The sequence below is a fragment of the Crocodylus siamensis genome, chromosome 9 (assembly GCF_052110815.1).
Source record: "Crocodylus siamensis isolate JL-2025a chromosome 9, ASM5211081v1, whole genome shotgun sequence".
In the NCBI taxonomy this organism is placed as follows: domain Eukaryota; kingdom Metazoa; phylum Chordata; order Crocodylia; family Crocodylidae; genus Crocodylus; species Crocodylus siamensis.
The window spans coordinates 43,556,202-43,569,414 of NC_143403.1; the positions used below are offsets into that span (position 1 = coordinate 43,556,202).

The window sequence follows — 13,213 nt, forward strand, 5'->3', positions numbered from 1 at the left end:
AGCGCATGAGGCTCCAGCTCCAGCTGCCTTCCACCCACTTGGCTGCCCGTAGGTGGCTGCACATCACACTGGGTTGGCAGAGTGGATGTAAGGTGGCTTGGAGCTGGAGCCCCACGCACTGGGGCAGGAGCTGCCCCCACCTGGAGTAGCACAGCTTTCCCCAGCCTAAAGCAGTGCAGCAGAGGCAGGAGGAGGAGGAACTGCTGGAGGCGGCAGGAGCCAAGCAGTAACGGGGTGGCTGCAGCCACAGCAACAGCAGCCTCACTGGGCAGCTCTGTGTGCTGACTGGAGCCAGAGCCATTGGTGCGGTAGGGTGGGTGTGGGCAGGAGTGTGGCACAGGCCATCCTGAGCAGGAGTGGGTGGGGCTCCATCCCATGCAGTACACTGCATGGGCAGCCAGCCGCAGGCTGCATACAATCAACTGGTGGGCTGAATCCGGCCAGCAGGCTGTATTTTGCCGAGCCCTGGCTTAGGTCCACCACCTCTGTATAACATATAGATTTGGCCCCTAGCCCCTATGAACAACCAGCAGATGCCCTGAAGCGTGGGACTGCCAAGTACCTCCTGTACAGAAGGAAGCTACGTCTCAGCTCAAACAAGACTGCAAACACTCAACACCCCATATCAGCTTTGTTGATTACTGACCCCAGAACAGCTCTGTCCTGTCATACTACCCCTTCCTTCCATGAACTTCTTAAGTTCCATCTAGAAGCAATTCAGGTTCTTTGCTCATGATATTTTGCTCAGATCATTCCAAAACTTCACTTCTTTGCTAGTTAGAAACCTTCTAATTTCCAATCTGACTTTGTTGATAACCAGTTTGTAGCCATTTGGGAAGCAGCAGGTAGGTTCCTTGACAAGCCTATACCTATTTCAGGTACCTAGCTAGAAAAATGCAGAGCCAGGAAACAGTGACACTGTCAGGGTTGGGGCCCTCCATTCTCTTGCAAGCCCCAACTGCATTATTTACTTTGGATCTCTAGACACAGACAGCTATCTTCACTGGGGCTGCCCACTCACCTTAGTGCCCTCATGAGCCATTCAGGGAATGCCCACTGCTCCGGGACCCTCTACTCATGCTAGGACCATCCTACCCCGTCCCGTAGGTCCCCGAAATATAGAACCGCCTCATCTTGTATATGCTGCCTGGTGCTCAGTGCTGGCGGGAAGGGGGAGGGAGCAAGCTCTGCTACAGACCCTGCTTCACCCACCTGAACTAAGCCCCTTTGTCTTCTACGCAGCCTGACTCACGGGCTCCTCCCCTTCAACTGTTGCTGCTCATGGGGTTCCAGCAGCACTCAGAGCAGGGCAGGCAGTCCCAGCCCCACAGATGCTAAATAACTCATCTTGGCAGAGTGGGTTTCCTGACAATGATTGGCCATACTGACCTCCCTGCTTCTGAACAGGGGCTACATAGTCTGCTCACAAGGTCTAGGCAGCACATGGTGGGTCCCAGAATAAAATACCTCCCACCAGCCATGCTACGCTCCCTGGTCAGCCAAAAACACCTTGCCCTCTGCATAGGCTCATGACACCTTGCAGCTCTAGCCCCACTGCCCACACAGCTGGCAGACTCACAGCTCAGTGCATGGGCCCCTACCCTTTGGTGACCCCCAGAGTCCTTACCTGGCAGGGCCGTAGCTGCTCCTCTGCTCTACAGGCCCGTCTTGTGCCCCCCTAGTAGCTGTTCTCTCCTGCTGGTCAGAGCCAGGCAGGCAGAGCTCCCCAGTGCAGTTAGCTTTGTGATGGCCATGCTAAGAACTTAATGAAAGCTGACAAGATGAGCCTGTGCCTCAGCAAGGCCACAAGAACCAGATGAGCTCATTAGTACAGGAGTTACTGACCCCCCAACCCCCTCCACACACACATACACTCTCTCTCTCAAGAACTGTAATGTATGGCTGGTGGAGAAGAGCTGCCATGACTCAAAGATTTTTTCTAACCAGGGGGGAATCAGAAATCAGGGAAAGTCAGTGCAGACCAAGGCTGCCCAAACCATTGGTGCACAGCCTAGGGCAGCATTTGCCAGGCTGACCATAGCAACACAGCCCAGGAGTTCCTGTGTTTTCTGACTGCTGCCCCAGAGTGCTTGACATGCTGGGAGCAGGCAGAGAATCCGGGCTGTGGGCTTAGCAGGGGTTCCTTCTTCCGAAGGCCTGTCATGTAACCTGATGACAGACTCGGCTGCCAGGTCCAGCTCTCAAGGCTCTTGTTCCTATCAGTGCCAGGAGCAGATCTGTTGCAAGTGGGGTGTTTTCACCCCTGGGGAAAGGGAGATGCAGCAAAATCCTATGCCAAGGGGTTGCTGTAGGAGCATGTACCAGGCCCAGTGCTGAGCCCCTAATAACACAACAGTCTGGCCCTGCTTCCTTTGTTCTTACCAAATACAGCAACATGCCTGAGTGCTCTCTATTCCCTTACATGGCCAGGAACACCAAGCACCAATGGCAATCTAGCCAGCTTGGGGCCCCACTGCCACAGCCCAAATCAGTGCTTGGGGCAAATATGTGGCTGTATCCTCCTGCCTAGCTAGAGCAGGAGCCCAACCATGTGTGTATGCTTCCAGCAGACTCATCAACAACATTCCCTGCCACATCTACACCCCTCTTCCAGAGCACATGCATGGCACATATCTCCAGCCCCAGGTTATGGGCAAATACTCCCCTGCTGAAGCTGGCCAGCTCTGGCCACTAGGAGGGGTAAGGCAGAGGGAGTGGGGCATATTTTCTAGTCTTTCCCAAGAATCCCTGTCCAATACAAGGCTGAGCAGGGTCCTGGCCAGCTCCCTTTTGTGCCCAGGTTCCAAGGCAGACAAAGAAACCTGCCCCAGCAGCACCCACCCTGCCCTTAGCACATGGCTCCAGAATTCTGGACCGAAGGAAGGAGCCCCCTGGCTCGGGAGGTCATTCAGTTCTTGTGACTTGACCCTAGCTTGAGGGCAAGTTTTGGCACCTGGCCCATTCCTTGGGGCATATCCTACCTATCAAAAGTGCTATGCAGGGTTTGGCCATTCCCTCCAAGCCTGCACACTCGATCTCCACCAGAGACCTCAAGCCATGTGCCAATACCTCCTACTTCCCGCAACTGCTGTATACACTGCAGGGCACAGACTGGTGCCCTGCAGGGGCTGGGAGGCAGGACTGGCCCAGTTCCAGAAGGGAGGGCTCAGGGCCCACAGCCAAGCTGGAATTTGATCAAGTTTCACAGCTGGAAGTCAAGGGACTTGCTTACTCTCCACTGAGTACAGACTGAGGCAGCCTGAGCCTCCTGGTGCTCAATCACCTCTTTTACACTCCATAAGAACCACCCACCTGTAAGCAGACAAATCCCTGCACCAGCCTCTACTGCCCATCCCTGCAGGCTCAAAAGCTTGAGTATTTTTCTCTTGTCCTTAGACAATGCTGGGCAGGGCAGAAGGAGGTGCTATATCCACTTGGAGGCAGGTAGTCTGCAGTGTACTCAAAGGCTGACAAGTATCCAGCATAGAATGGTTCTTCCCCTGGTAGTACGGCTTGGGCAGCACTCAAATGCTGGCATGCTTGGCCGCACTAGCTGCATGCTTGCCAGTGCAGGTGTAAGCAGAGGTTCTTACCTTGCTGACATTACTGATGCTGCTGGAGTGCAGTACTGGTGCTGGACCAGCATTGCTGGTGCTGCTGATGTTGCTGGTGGTGGTAGTGGTGATCCGAATGGGAGTGCTTCGCAGCCCCAGGGTAAGCTCTAGAAAGAGAGTATGTGAGGCAGAGGTGCAGAGATGGCCTGCGGCTACTGCACAGTTAGCTCAGCATATTACCCTCACCCCAAGCCACTACGCTCTCTACAGCAACCTGATAATCCAGCAACTTTTACCCAGAACCTTATGGGAGCTCAATACTGATCCTGGGTTCCAAAGAGGGCTTGAGAAAGGTTCCTCCCACAAACTTTCCTACCACCAGGGCTCATCAATGAGAGTGTATCCTGTCACAGTTGATAATGGCATCAGCCTCTGCATGGGTCTGACCTGGGTCAGAGGTCCAAGAACAGTCCAGCCATGAAAGGAGATGCAGAAAGGCAACCAGACCTTCGGGCATGCAGACTACGTCAGGGACTCCCCAACCCCAGGGCAAGAGCAGGCTGGATCTGTCCCTAGGACCAAGGACCAAAGCAGTCTGGGAGCCAACCCAAGGGAGCTTCCTATGACAATTCACTTTGACCCAAGACTGTCCTGGCTGGGAAAGCAGGGACAGTAAAGCCTGTGAAACCCAGCTTCAAAACAGGGACAAGCTTCTGCTGATTCTCACAAGCATCCCAGAAAACCTTTGGAAAACCATGGGGAAGGTACTCAAAGGCAACCTCATGAAGTTAGACAGTCTGGGTTGTGCTCCCTACAGTAGCCAAGCTTCAGGGTCAGCATGAGGATGGCTGGGGCTGAGGCGAGCACTCCATGTCCCAGAGAGCTGGAGGATCATGACTGGGGATGGACTGTACATCCTGAAGAGACAGATTCAACCTGATAGTGATCAGAAGTGGCTGCTGCTTGCTCCCAGCCCCGAGATAACTGACAGCCTTTGCTCACTGCTTGTCTACCCATGCTGCACCTACCTGCCTGCTGGCTGCCCGGTCTGCCCACAATGCAGCTGCTTGCAGGCTGGGTTCGGCCATCCTTGATCTCAATGGTGAAGCACGTTTTCATGGTGTCCTTGTCCTTGGCACCAGCCTTGGTGTCAGGGGCAGAAAGCTGGGGCTGGGCAGGGAGGCAGGGCGGCAACACAACTTGCTGGATGCTGGGCTGCTCTGAGCTGTTTGTGCTTCCCTCCGAGTTTTCAATGGGCCTCCAGGGGGACGTCAGCAGGCCGCCTTGTGATTGGCCAGCCTGGCCCCTCCTCCTAGAGCTGCCCTCCTCTTTAGGGCAGACTGGGGGCCCAGTGGGATGCCTGGCAATTGCAGCTTTTTCCTCCAAAGAGGAGGTGCTCTGTTCTGCAGGGCTGCTGGCTTGCTGGGCACCTGCCTTGGCTCCAGGGGGCACGGCACGGGCCGGGCTGAGTCCACATCGAACGCCTGTGGGTAAGTCTACCATGTGCTGGGCACTGGCCCCATGCAAGCCCCTTGCACTCTCGGGGTGCAAGAAGTGCTGCTGTTGCTGCAGGACCCGGGAGCCTTTGCCAATGCTCTCCCACTTTTGGCTGCCTGGCCTGGGGCTGGCCAGGGAAGATGGCCCCAGAGACTCTGAGGTGAATTTGCGGGCACGCTCCCGCACGGAGTTGGTTCTCTGGAAAGGCTGCTCCCGCAGAGGTTCTGGGAAAGGAGACAGGTTGAGAACTTGGGCTGCTGGGCGCCACAGGCACCCAACCTGATTGGTACCAATCCAGTCTGTCCAGGAGGGGTGGCGTGCCATTCCCAGCCAGACAAAGCTCTGATCAGTGCCCTTCAGGGGAACCCTGATGACTCCAGACTATCCCAAAACGGGAAGAGGAGTGACTGGATGAGTGGACAACCCCTCATATTGGGAGGGCAGATGCCACTCCCCATAAATAATTGGGATGGGATTGCTGGGAGAGATAAGGGCAGGGGATGTAGAGGCATCTGGTGATTGTACAGTGTTTGCAACTGACATGTGAGAACGAGATGAGTGCAGTAGTTAAGGGAAGAGGCAAGTGGAATCAGCTATGCCATGAGGGACAGACATGCCAAGGGCTTGGCACAGTTACTAGCACCCACTATGTGATATCTGGCATTCATGCCAGGACAGACAGTAGCCGTGTAAGATTCCTGGAGAGGCCAATTCCAACCTCCTTCTCCCACCTCCTGACTTTGTGCCCAAGGGAGCAGTGTGAGCTAACACAGGGGGCTCTCTTTAGAGGTGTCTTGCTTCTACAGGATGAATAAGAGACTGAGGGCAATGGAAAGGGCAGAGCATAGGCTGATATGGAGCATAGCCTGGGCAAGGTATCTTGAGTGCAGTGAAAGTTGAATGCGGTATTACCTGTGCTGCTGGCTCGGGGAGGGAAGAACAGCATGGACTGTGTGTGCTCACTTTGGCGGGTACCCAGGTGCGCAGGGGCTCCTGGTTCATCATGGGTAGATGCTGGTAGTCAGAATGTTTGGGAAGAAGAAGGAAGGGGCAGAGTTTTTAGACATTCAGAGAGTACAGTCAAGCAACAACCATGTTAAAACAGCAGAGACCAGAGTCACTATAGCCTCTTTTTGGATCAGTGCCCCAGGGCTCTTCCTCACCCCAGCACAGGCCACCCCTTATGCTGCACCCCCACAGAGCAAAATCCACAGCAAAGCCATATTGCTCACAGGCTGCCTTGCCCTCATGCACCAAGGCCTCAGCCATGGTCACAAGCTAGACTGGGCCTGGGTGGGTCTATAGCCAGCAGAGGGCACCAGCCTGCAAGCCAAGCCCACACATATCTGGAGCGCACAGGAAAGGAAGGCAGGCTCTGGGAGTTGGGGACCCTGTATACACCACTCAGACTGAGACAATGACCTAGCCCTATGGGATGCCATGCAAATCGGCAAACAGGGACCCAAGCCCTCCCTCCACAGGTTGTCTCTAAACACTAGTTCCCCAGTCCCTCTGCCACTGACTGGCCTTACCACACAGCTGAGGACAAAAGGGTTAGTACCAACATGCCATAGTTATATACCGAGTGAGTTTCCTGCCCCAATCCCAAGCCTGCAAGGCTCAGTCCTCTGATCAGAGCTGAGAGGGGCACTTTTTCTTAGAAAGGGCAAGATACATCCACCTTCCTGAAAAGACAGCCATGATGATTGTAGGATGGAGAATGTAGTCCCCAAGTTGTGTGCTGGGCCTCATCTGCTCTCTACATTCTGCCCATAAAATGCTGACTGTCACACCCATGGTACCCCTGCCAGCCCAGGAGTTGTGGCAGCAGGGAGTATGACACTAGCATCCCAGCAGTCACCTGGCACCACAGAGCAGAGTTGGCTGCATGCTGGAGGGCACCAGCCTAGATCCATTTGAAGGCTGCTGGGTGTCCTGGGAATTGGCCCAAGTTCCATAGGGGTCCCTATCACATCAACCAGCCCATGTTGGCAGCCTCAGCAGAACGGGCCACAAAGACTGGCCTACCCTACTCTACCCTTCATCCCTACAGGGATCTCACCACACCAGAGATAGTGCCTAGGAAAGCTTGTTTCCAAGGGGCTTGGAGCCAGGTTTTTACATCCTATATGGAGGCCAGCATTGACAGGGCTTACTGGATACACAAGGTGCCAAGGACTTACGTTCCTCTTCCCAGACAGACAGTCTGTCTCTTTCATTGCCCCTGCCCAGCCTGTCCTGAGCTGGGATCTCAAAATGGGATGCTAGTCTGCCCCACCAAAGCAATGCAGCGCACAATGCTGGAAAAGGGCTAGGCATTTACTTTGCTCCTGAAAAGAATCTTCCCTACTCCACCTCAGGGGACACCAATGGGAAGTGAGCCCTAAGAGCCAGTGCTAGAGCTGCACTTCTGGCTGCCCCTCTGAAAACTTTCAGGGAAAGGTAAAGCACCTCTACAAGGCCCAGAGCCCAGCAGCTCTGGAGAATCAGGGAGATCCCAAGACAGCCTGCTCCTGGATCTCAGCTATTCCCATTATCTCTTGTCCCTGCTCTGAGAAACCCAGAGCCCCTGCAGCTGACCCACAGGGGGCCTAGCAGAGGGTGAACAGCTGCTTGGGAAAGACCCAGAGCCTGAAGCTGCCTTGCTCAGTGGACAGGGAGCTGGATGCTGCTCCGCCTGAAAGCACAGTGCAGTGCCCTCAGCTCCCCCTGCTTGGCGTGCTGATATGCCTGTAATGACCAAGCATATAGCAGAGAGGTTGGTGGCCAGGAGAGGATGGAGCAATGCTCAATTTCCTGCCTTATTGGGATAAAGAATGTAAAAGGCCAGAGTTTGCTGCAGGCAGAAATTCCCTTTCATGGCCCGACAGCAGGCAGGCGGGAGAACTTGTAAACAGTGCTCCAGCCTCTTGGCTGTGTGGAAAGATGAACCTCAGCCAGAGAGAGTGGAAGAGCGGGTTCAGGGAGAGGCCACTGACCTGAGACCCAGAGCCACCCTGAGCTCCATCTCACACGGGGGGGGGCAGAGGTGCACAGGATACCCTCTCCTACCAGTTCATCCAGGAAAAAGCTGGACAGACTTTTAACACCCCCCCCAACTCTGCTTACATGTGTCCACCCCTCCTGTCTTTGCTTTCTTGGTGTTTATTTTGGTAGGGAAGCCCACCCCATCCCATCCAGAGTGGGGGACAAGAGTGCAACCTCCACAGCCCCTCTCTGCTCTGCAACCTGCAGCTGGAGCCTAGCCACTGGTCACAGTAGATTCGGCTCATTCCAACAGCCAGATCTGAGCAATGTGGGATAAGGATCTCCCAGCACAGCCCACCACCAGCAAGGTGGCACTGCCTCAGGGAAGGAAGCCCACAGCAGTTCATCTTATAGGGCAGCACTACTGTAAGCCCATAGTACTGCCTAGCAGCATGACAAGTCTGAAGGCAGCTCAGATCTAACTGCAGCCCCTAGGGCAGTTCTGCAGTGACACAGCACTGCCACAACAAGGACACTACTAGCACTACCACACCAGAACAGGCATTGCAGCATGGACAACAATCATGCTTGGGGAGGGTGTTGTCATGAGTAGTGCCCAGCCCTACCCACACAAGCACCCTGTGCAGAAGCACTGTCATATATCTAAAAACTACCCCCAAAGAGGGGGTGAGAGCCACTCACACAAGGGCACGTGGATACCAAAGAGCTCCTCTGGTGTAGCAGCTCATAGCATCATGAGAAAAGGGCAGTACTGCAAGGCATGTCCTATGTTCAAGAAAAGGCTTATTACATGCAGGAAAATCTTTATACCACCCAGTCCATACAGTAGCGATGACACCAGCTATAGACAAGTCCTAGCATGAAGCACCCTAGCTACTGGGCCCTTGTAGTCTCCTGGATCTGGGCACAGTAACTGCTGGAACAAGACAGCACAGGACCTGCTCTTACCTGCTTGCTTCTGGTCTGTGATGCTTGCAGGTTTTTTGGACACCTGGTCTTTGATACAGATGATGAACTGGGGTGGGGAGAGGAGGAAGACAGCGCAGAGTTAGTCACAGTGCTCAAATTAACAGGCTGCTCCAGAAACTGATGGACACCAGATGCTGGTGAGTCAGGTGCTGGGCAGGTCCATGCCCTTCCAAGCACAGCTTTCTGGCTAATCTGCCTTTGTACTTCTCAACCTGCATACTGCTCTGATGAAGCCCCTCCATCCAGACACACATGGGCTAACACAGTTCTGTGCTTTCCACCAGAGCCCTGCCGATGGCTCTGAATCTTGATGCCCAGCTGTCTTGCTATCCTAGCCCGACACACAGAGCTCTAGATTTGCTGACATTCCTCACTCCTCACCTGAATCCCTCCCATGACCTTTAGTTGGCAAGTGGTGACTCTGCTAGACACAGGGGGCTGTGTGGTGCTGCTAAATGGGGACTGTGATGGTGCCTTTTGAACTCACTTCACTTGTGCCCTAAATTAGGGCAGGTTGCAAGGTCTCTGGCTAGCAGTTGTGTGCTAACCCAGAATGCCACTTAGTGGCAAACACTCACTTTGTCCTGTTTATCCCCTAAGCACAGAGGTGAGCAATTTATTTGGGCCCACAGGAGGACACACAGGGAGTTTTGCTGAGTTGTCCTGGGCTGGGTCAGAACTCCCATCCCCCCTGCCCATGCAATAGCTCACCAAAACTCCCTATGTGGGATGGGGTTGCAGGCGGGCAGGGGAGCGATGTTTGGGAGCAGGATAGGCAGGCAAGGCTGGGATTACGAGGCAGAATCTTGGGGTGGTGACAGTGCAGGGCTGGGGCCCAGGGCAGAGCTACAGTCCGCTGCCCGCATGTCCCTATGATGGCCCCAGTTCCCCAGATAGGATGGGCGGGGCTCTGCCCTGGCCCTAACCCCACTGTCACTGCCTGAAAATCATGGACCCAACCCCAGGTCCCTGTCCACCTGCCCACACACTCTGCCTGCACAGCTTCTGGCAGGTCTCCATGGAGACCCCTGGATCAGAGGGCAGTGACACCGTGGGGATAGAGCCCTGAATAGAGCCACAAGCCACTCCCCACATGCTCCTGCCCACAGAACTGGTGCCCATTGCAGGGGCATGAGGGCAGCAGATCATGGCTCTGCCCCAGGCCCGTGCTGTCACCACCCCAGCAGCCTGGGGTCTCTCTTAGAAGTGCACCGATACATTGGTCCAATATTGGATCGGCACCGATATAAAGAAAATTGTCTGCGTCGGAAATTTGCCCAATGCAGCCAATAATTTGGCCAATAAATGCCTGTGTGCACGTGCAGCCACAGCACAGCATGCAAGCAGCAAGCACAGTTCAGCATCTTGAAGAGCTGGGTGCAGCTGGTAAGGCAGTTACAGTGGAAGGGGATGAGGGAGGATCATCACGCACCCCCAACAGGGAGGGAGGGAGTGAAACAGGGGCAGGGGTAGACGCTACCCAGCTAGGGTGGGTGCGGCAAGATGCGGGACAGAGACATGGCTCACTGGGGGGGGGGGGTGCGCAGGTGGTGGCAGCAGCAGCAGCTCCTGCTGCTGCATGCATCCCTGAAGGGCATGGATGGGGCTGTGCCCTGAATCTGCAGGGTAGGGTGGGCGGGCTGCAGCTGTGGGCTGGAGCCGGGGCTGTGCCAGGCTCTTTCTGGGCTTAGGACGGGCATAACCCCCTCCCCCACACAGTCCCCTTCCAGCATCGCCACCACCCACCCTGTGCCCAGCCCCCATGGAGAAGAGCCCAGCACAGCCCTGGCTCAGCCCACAGATGCAGCCCTCCCACCCCGCCCCATGCAGATCCAGGGGCACACCCACCCCATGCCCTTCAGGGGCGCACACAGAGGCAGGAGTGGCCCCCCCCTCCTGACGAGTCGTGGCTCTGTCCTGTGCTCTGCCCTGCCCCAGCTGGGCAGCGTCTACCCCTACCCCACTCCCTCCCTCACTGCGGAGGACGTTGATCTGCACCACCATGCCCCTTCCCTCCCCACTCCCCTTCCACTACAACACACAAACTGCACACAGCTGTACCGGAAATCTGATCGGTTTTGGCTGATACGCCTCTTTAAAATTTGGCTATCAGTATTGGCCTGCAAAATCTCTAATCTCCCTGGCCCTGCCAGCCTGTCCTGCTTTCAGACACTGCCTGTGGCGCCATCCCAGATGCTTGGCCAAACACCTTGCCCATGCGGGTCACACCTCTGGCAGTGGGTGCAAGGCAGACAGGCCAGAGAACTTAGGCAGCGGGCCTGGGGCTGGCTGTTGCGGCAGCTAGAAGGAGCTACCGCTGCCAGGGCTGCTGGGAAACAGAGTCCAGCTGCCATGCTGTCCCAGCCCCACTGACCAAAATACAGGACCAACTGCCACTCACACCTGGGTTGGGCAAGACTGAGGGACTGGCCATGGGCTGGTGGACCAAATCTGGTCCATGGTCCATATTTTTCCCACACCTGCCTAAGCATGACTCCACAAGACCTGTGGTTCTTAACAGAAGCAGCAGTAGCCAGACAGTCATTTCTCCCTTCATCCCACCCTCACCAGGCCTTAGGCCCTGCAGGCCCTAATTACCTGGCTGCTTTGGCTTGCAGTGCTGGACAGACTTGGGCAAGACTTCTCAACCTGGCCGTCTTCTATGGCAGCAGGTACCCCTTGCTGCTCTGGCTCTTCCTGACTGGTCTTGTCACTGACTCCTGCTGGCTGGCTGAACTCCTTCCCATTCTTCCTCATGGTAGAGGAGCTCTCCAGACTCTCCTCCTTCCAGGTGGATTTGCAGGATTGCTCAGCCTCAGGCTCAGAGTCAGTGCCCTGAGAGCTGCACTTTGGACTCTCAGCTCTCTGCTGAGACTCTGGCTCCAGCTCTGGCTCCAAGGACAAGGAAGAGCTTGGGGGATGCTGGTTAGGAAGTGGATCCAGTAGTAGTAGAGTCCCTGAGGCTGTATCTGCAGAGCATAAAACTAGCTTCTTACAGGGGAAGACCTTACAACCACTCTCCACAGCAAAGCCCTCTCCACAGAGACCCCCCACCCCCACTGTGGCTTCTGCCCTGCAACAATGATGCCAGTCCTCCCTGAGCACCACTACCCACATACTAAACTCCCTCCTAGGGACAAAGCAGCAGACAAGACTTCTGTTCCTGATCACTCCCTGCCACCGGAGAAGAATGCTTCCTATGCCAACCCAGCACCTCTTGCAAGAGAAAGGGCAGGGTCATAAGGAATCCCCTGGCCTATGCTGCACTCCCCGCTGCACCTGCCCATACTCCAGCACAGAACCTCAGGGGTTTGGTGTGGGGGGGGACTGCTGTTGTCTACCCCATCCCCTCAGGGTTCCCACTCTACTCAGGGGGTGCAACCAGGGAAGGTGAGGTTGGGCAGGGCAAGATGCTTTTACTGTTTCTTTGCCTATGGAAACTGGGCCCTTGCAGGAGGCTGACAGACTCACCCTGCCCATCAGGGTTCTGGGGTTCTCTTCTCTGTTCACTGTGCAGTTCCCCAATCTGAACTTGGATCTTCTCCTGCTCCTCCAGGTTCTCTAGTTCCTGAATCTAAGAGAGAGGGATGAGGGCCAGATCAGCCAGCCAATCAGTCTCTCCTCCCCACCCCAGGAGTACGCAAAAACCACAAGCCCCCTGCTGACACTCCCTGGCCCTGAAAAGGACCTGCCAGCTCAACCTTGCTAGGAAGGAACTGAGACCCAGAGCAGCACAGCCAAACGCAAAATGGGGTCTGACAGTGCCTGATCCCCACCCAGCCACACTAGGAAGCAACCAACCCTATGTACAGCTAGAGGCCAGAACTGACGCTCCATACACCTGAGAAGACTCTTCAGAGATGAAAGACACCTCCTGCCCATCCAGTCCCCTCATGTCCCTTCCCCTCCCCCCACATGCTTCTCATATGTCCTACCATTCATTTGTGCATACACTGTCCACAAGCACTCAGACCCTGCTCATCAATCACTCACCTCTCTACGTGCTCTGCCACCATGCCTCACCTCTTCACATACCCCACATCCCACCTGCCCTCCAAAACCCGTCTTCCTGCAGCCCCCTCACCTCCTGACTGTCCCCAGGCCCAAACCCCTCCATAGATGTGGGTGTGAGGGGTGGAAGGAGACAAGAGGGGGACAGCAACCTGTTAGAAGACCACAAGGGCTCTGCTACTGATAGAAATAGT

General features: G+C 55.4%; 1 protein-coding gene across 3 annotated transcripts in view; it reads right to left on the minus strand.

The window, feature by feature from the left end:
- SMTN (smoothelin) overlaps window positions 1–13,213 on the minus strand; it is a 68,987-nt gene that overhangs the window by 25,590 nt on the left and 30,184 nt on the right. For all 3 annotated transcript variants that reach the window (XM_090062090.1, XM_090062087.1, XM_090062088.1), the window contains exons 7-12: window positions 12,480–12,582; window positions 11,607–11,977; window positions 8,988–9,054; window positions 5,964–6,065; window positions 4,583–5,275; window positions 3,594–3,721 (exon numbers count right to left, since the gene is read on the minus strand). In XM_090062090.1, coding sequence (XP_089918216.1) covers window positions 3,594–3,721; window positions 4,583–5,275; window positions 5,964–6,065; window positions 8,988–9,054; window positions 11,607–11,977; window positions 12,480–12,582 — 1,464 coding nt within the window. The remainder of the gene's footprint in view (window positions 1–3,593; window positions 3,722–4,582; window positions 5,276–5,963; window positions 6,066–8,987; window positions 9,055–11,606; window positions 11,978–12,479; window positions 12,583–13,213) is intronic.